General features: G+C 42.2%; 1 protein-coding gene across 1 annotated transcript in view; it reads left to right on the forward strand.

The window, feature by feature from the left end:
- Positions 1-6,000, forward strand: part of CHP1 (calcineurin like EF-hand protein 1) — a 51,756-nt gene that overhangs the window by 22,759 nt on the left and 22,997 nt on the right. The window contains exon 3 of the mRNA XM_023198377.2: positions 1,846-1,926. Coding sequence (XP_023054145.1) covers positions 1,846-1,926 — 81 coding nt within the window. The remainder of the gene's footprint in view (positions 1-1,845; positions 1,927-6,000) is intronic.

Raw genomic sequence — 6,000 nt, forward strand, 5'->3', positions numbered from 1 at the left:
CTCGCTCTGTCACCCAGGCTGGAGTGCTGTGGCCGGATGGATCTCAGCTCACTGCAGGCTCCGCCTCCCGGGTTCACGCCATTCTCCTGCCTCAGCCTCCTGAGTAGCTGGGACTACAGGCGCCCACCACCACGCCTGGCTAGTTTTTTGTATTTTTTAGTAGAGACGGGGTTTCACCGTGTTAGCCAGGATGGTCTCGATCTCCTGACCTCGTGATCCGCCCGTCTCGGCCTCCCAAAGTGCTGGGATTACAGGCTTGAGCCACCGCGCCCGGCCCCAAAGAAAGTTTTTAAAAAGCACTTATTGAAAAATTTGGGGGCTGGGCACGGTGGTTCACGCCTGTAATCCCAGGACTTTGGGTGGCTGAGGTGGGTGGATCACCTGAGGTCAGGAGTTCAAGACCAGCCTGGCCAAGATGGTGAAACCCCACCTCTACTAAAAATACAAAAATTACCCGGGTGTTGTGGCGCCCACCTGTAATGCCAGCTACTTGGGAGACTGAAGCAGTAGAATCGCTTGAACCCAGGAGGCGGAGATTGCAGTGAGTGGAGAGATCACGCCACTGCACTCCAGCTTGGGCAACAAGAGCGAAACTCCGTCTCAAAAAAAAAGAAAAGAAAAATCTTGGGGAGAGTAACTTTCATTGAAAAGGTTCAGTATTAGGGCTGGGCACTGTGTCTCACGCCTGTAATCCCACCCAGCACTTCGGGAGGCTGAGGCCGGCAGATCACCTGAGATCAGGAGTTCAAGACCAGCCTGGCCAACATGGTGAAACTGCGTCTCTACTAAATGTACAAAAAACTAGCCAGGTATGATCGCAGGTGCCTGTAATCCCAGCTACTTAGGAGACTGAGGCAGGAAAATTGCTTGAACCTGGGAAGTGGAGGTGGCAGCGAGCCAAGACCGTGCTGTTGCATTCCAGCTTGGGCAACTGAGCAAGACTCTGTCTCAAAAAAAAGTTCAATATAGCAAAGAAATGTGGTTTTTAGAAAAATAACACATACTTTAACTTACAGACTTAGATTTAAATCACAGTTCTGCTACTTAAGAGTAGTGTGGCTTTGGGTAAGTTACATTATCTTCCTGACTCTCAATTTCCTCAGCTCTAAAAGGGTATACATAAAACATGGGCATGAAGAAATGAGATAATGTATGTAAACAGTTAGAGCAGCACGTGATGTGTATGCAATGAATGGTAGCTGACAATATTTGCTTTGGTATAACCTCACCTGAGTCATGTGAGGATGACTGCTCATGTCATGTTTGAGGGTTAAATACTTCTGTAGTCCTAGTCCACAGAAAATGGAAATGGAGAAAAAGCCAGAGTCAGAACAAGGAATCAATTGGTTGTCAACATTCTTTCCTTGCACGTAAATAGCACCTAAGAATTCCTTGCATTTTGTAAGTGCCTAAAAATCTTAACAAGGATATGGAGACCCCTCTAAGTGTTTGTCCTCATATTCAAGTTCTGCAGTATTTCATACTTTCATTTGCTGTTCACTTTCCAAACTAATAACTAGGTACGAAATGCTAATGTTCAAGGAATCATTTACTAAGGGACAGATTAGTATTCGTCCATCAGTTGGCTTATTGACATAACCTGTGTGCTGAATTCACTGGCATGTGGCATGGTCAAATATGGCTCCTTCCACTACTGAGTTGTTGCAAGAAACACTTGGCAGCTATTAAAGTGCTATTCTTTGCAATTATTTGGTATAATTTGCCACAGAAGTAAATTCCAGGAGGTAATATTCTTGCTTAGGTTACACCCTGTTACCTCCTGACTTAAGGAGTTCATGCTAAGGGCAATGATCTCTGTCTAACTCAAGGTGATTCTCTTGGCAGCCGGGAAGATTTCCAGAGGATTCCAGAACTTGCCATCAACCCATTGGGGGACCGGATCATCAATGCCTTCTTTCCAGAGGGGTGAGTCAGTACAGTTGATGGACTTCCTTCCTGAGGCTATCGCAACCTAAATTATTTGCTAATCTGGAATAGTGATATTGATTGTGCCATCTCAGACTGTGATACCCCCTGATTATATTGGGCATTTCTAATTTTGTCATTTCTGGAATATCTCTTCTATTCTACCCTCCTGTGTGTTTTAAACTTCAAATCGATATATCTTCAAAATTCTGTCTTTATGTTTATCATTGATGTAAAACTAGACTTCTAAAAAGTGTTTATTTGGAAGTAATTTCAAATTTACAAGAAAGTTGCAAAAGTTAAAAGTAATTCAAAGAATACTTGTATATCTATTGCCCTGATGCATCTATTGTTATATTGTTAACATTTTGCCTCATTTGTGTGCTCTCTTAGTAGTAACCCATTAAAATATAATGCAAGCCACACACGTAATTTTACATTTTCTAGTAACCACACTTAAAAAGTAAAAATAAGTTGGCCGGGAGTGGTGGCTCACGCCTGTAATCCCAGCACTTTGGGAGGCCAAGGCGGGCAGATCACGAGGTCAGGAGATCGAGACCATCCTGGCTAACATGGTGAAACCCCGTCTCTACTAAAAATACAAAAAATTCGCCAGGTGTAGTGGCGGGCGCCTATAGTCCCAGCTACTCAGGAGGCTGAGGCAGGAGAATGGCGTGAACCTGGGAGGTGGAGCTTGCAGTGAGCTGAGATCGCACCACTGCCCTCTAGCCTGGGTGATGGAGCAAGACTACGTCTCAAAAAAAAAAAAAAAAGTAAAAATAAGTTAACTTTGGTAATATATATTGTATTTGATACATTAAAAATACTATTTCCGGCCAGGCGTGGTGGCTCACGCCTGTAATGCCAGCACTTTGGGAGGCCGAGGCAGGCGGATCACGAGGTCAGGAGATTGAGACCATCCTGGCTAACACGGTGAAACCCCATCTCTACTAAAAATACAAAAAATTAGCCGGGCATGGTGGCGGGTGCTTGCAGTCCCAGCTACTCAGGAGGCTAAGGCAGGAGAATGGCGTGAACCTAGGAGGCGGAGCTTGCAGTGAGCCGAGATCGCGCTGCTGCACTCCAGCCTGGGCGACAGAGAAAGACACTGTCTCAAAAAAAAAAAAAAAAAAAAATATATATATATATATATATATATATACACACACACATATAATTTCAATATATAATCAATATTAAAAATAACTGAGATGCTTTACTTTTTTTGTTTTGTTTTTGTTTTGAGACAGAGTCTTGCTCGGTGCCCACGTTGGAGTGCAGTGGTGCCATCTTGGCTCACTGCAACCTCCGCCTCCCAGGTTCAAGCGATTCTCCAGCCTCAGCCTCCAAGGTAGCTGGGATTATAGCCACATGCCACCATATCCGGCTAATTTTTGTTTTTAGTAGAGACAGGGTTTCACCATGTTGGCCAGGCTGTTCTTGAGCTCCTGACCTCAGGTGATCCGCCTGCCTCAGCCTCCCAAAGTGCTGGGATTACTGGTGTGAGCCACCACGCCCAGCCTACATTTTTTCATATAAGTCTTTGAAATCCAGTGTGTAGTTTACACTTAAACACATATCAGGTCAGACTGACCATGTTTCCAGTGCACATAACCAGATGTGACAGGTGACTGCAATATTGGACAGTGCAGCTTGTGTACCCGTGCTTGCTCTACATATCCTCTCTTGCAGACACTTTTTCCCTCTCTCTTTCCCCTCTCTTCCTACCTACACACACTCTATGTGTGTGTGTATATACATACATACATGCATACATGTACATACATACACATATATACATGTAGGTATATACACATATATACACTTACGTAATTTTTTTGTGTATGCGTGTTCACATCATTGTATTTCTGAACTATTTCAGGGTAAGTTGCATAGTTATGACCCTTTACCTCTGAATGCACCAGTGTGTGTTTGCTAAGAATAGGGACATTCTTTTACATATCCATAGTATAGTTATCTACTTCAGTAAACTTACATTGATACAATCCTCTTATCTAATCTCTTACTCTGTTGTATTAACATATTATCTAGTTTATTCTAATTTATATTCATATTCCAATTTTGTCATCCAATAATCTGTTTTCTAGCACTTCCCCACCTCCGGTACAGGATCTGATCTGGGTCAGTTGTCATGTCTCTTTAGCCTCCTTTAATCTGGAACATTTCCCCAGCCTTTATTTTACTTTTGTGATACTGAATAAACATATAGTTCTCATAACACACACACTTTGTAAAGTAGATTGTTCTTAATGTGGGGTTTTCTAGTGTGAAACTAGTCTTTTGATATGCTTCACTACCTAATACGCTGCTTTCAGAGTAGTGAGTAAATATTTACTGATTTGATTAGATACCTTTTCATCAACAAAGCTTACATATAAGCTTGTTTTAAGTAATTTCCTAAACAATCTATTCCTAGTTCATATGAATAGTCTATGACCCACAGGACTTCAAAATATTATATGGGTGCCAGTTTTTAATGAGACTGTCAATGAGGACACTGTCAGATAAAATGCCTGGAGGAAATTTTAGAACTCTAAATTGAGAGCAAAGGAATTTGCTAGTTGAGAGGATTGGGCATTCAGTAAATGTGAGTGAAAGTCAGAAGGCGAATGAGGTCGGGCAGTTAGTTCATGTAAAGACGGGAATCAAATCACGTTGACTACGAAGAATCTTATGCCCTCCTTCATTTTTCCCTTTCTCTCTCCTTGAACTGCCCTGTTTGTTTCAGGTATGGTTTTTATGCTGAATTCTTCCTTTTTTCTACTTCCTCTTTTACCCCTGCAAAGCATTGAACCCTTTCCAGAGATAACTTTCACAGCTATGCTTTGTATCCAAACCTTTTGCAATGAAAAGTAAAGCCAGGAGAGTCACCTTGTCAACTTTTTTTCAGAATTCTTTGGTCACCATTGATTACTTGAATAAGCAGCCTGTGGGAAGCTGTTTTGTAAAGCTAAACTACATTTGCTGTGACTACAGTATCATCTGTCATTCTGTCCACGAATCTACTGCTAAGGAAATGGGACAGAGTGCATATGAGGAAGTGGAGGGCTCTACTGGGCTGCACTGCTTAGCTCTTGGCAAGCTGTGACTGCTTCTTGCTCTAATCACATAGATATATTTGACTTCTGGGTTTTTCTTTCTTCCCTAGGCATATACACATGGGGGCTTTTTTTTTTTTTTAAAAAAAGAGTGAGATTTGAAAGTGGACTATGTTTATTTAATTCCCTTTTACCCAGAAACTTTATGCTAGCAATAATCATTAATGTGTTTTTTCTAGCATATGATTTAAATTTTACTCCACGTTACTTGATTCCTCAGATCTGACATTTTTTACCAGATCCTGGTCCATCAGCGGTATAGATACATTGAAGAACCAAAAGATCATTCTTTTTTTTTGCATTGTTTTGTTTTGTTTTGTTTGTTTTTTTGAGACGGAGTCTCCCTCTATCGCCCAGGCTGTCGTGCAGTGGCGTGATCTTGGCTCACTGCAACCTCTGCCTCCTGGGTTCAAGCAATTCTTCTGCCTCAGCCTCCCCAAGTAGCTGGGACTACAGGCGCACGCCACCACGCCGGGCTAAGTAGAGACAAGGTTTCACCATGTTGACCAGGCTGGTCTCGAACTCTTGACCTCAGGTGATCCGCCCACCTCGGCCTCCCAAAGTGCTGGGATTACAGGCATGAGCCACCGCGCCCAGCCAAGGTCATTCTTTTGAGTGCAGATGGCTCACATAGCCTTTGAACTCTGCCTTTAGAAGGCCTATAAACTGAGTGTCAATAGAGCACAGAAGAGACGCTACATACCTCAGCTATTTGGTGGGTTACAGAGTGGGTTTTTTTTTTTTTTTAGGTAACCACAGGAACCAGGTCATCTGCCTTAAATAAATAAATGATATTATGTCACACAGGACATTCTTTTTTAATATTAAAGAACATTCTTCATTCAAATTTTGAGAATTATTTCTTACAGGGTAATTGATTAGCTTGTGGCACAATAAAAAGATTTTCTCTAAGCTTAAGTACCAAGAAGGCTTTATACACAAGAGGTCTAGGTCT

The sequence above is a fragment of the Piliocolobus tephrosceles genome, chromosome 6 (genome assembly GCF_002776525.5).
Source record: "Piliocolobus tephrosceles isolate RC106 chromosome 6, ASM277652v3, whole genome shotgun sequence".
NCBI classification, from domain to species: Eukaryota; Metazoa; Chordata; class Mammalia; order Primates; family Cercopithecidae; genus Piliocolobus; species Piliocolobus tephrosceles.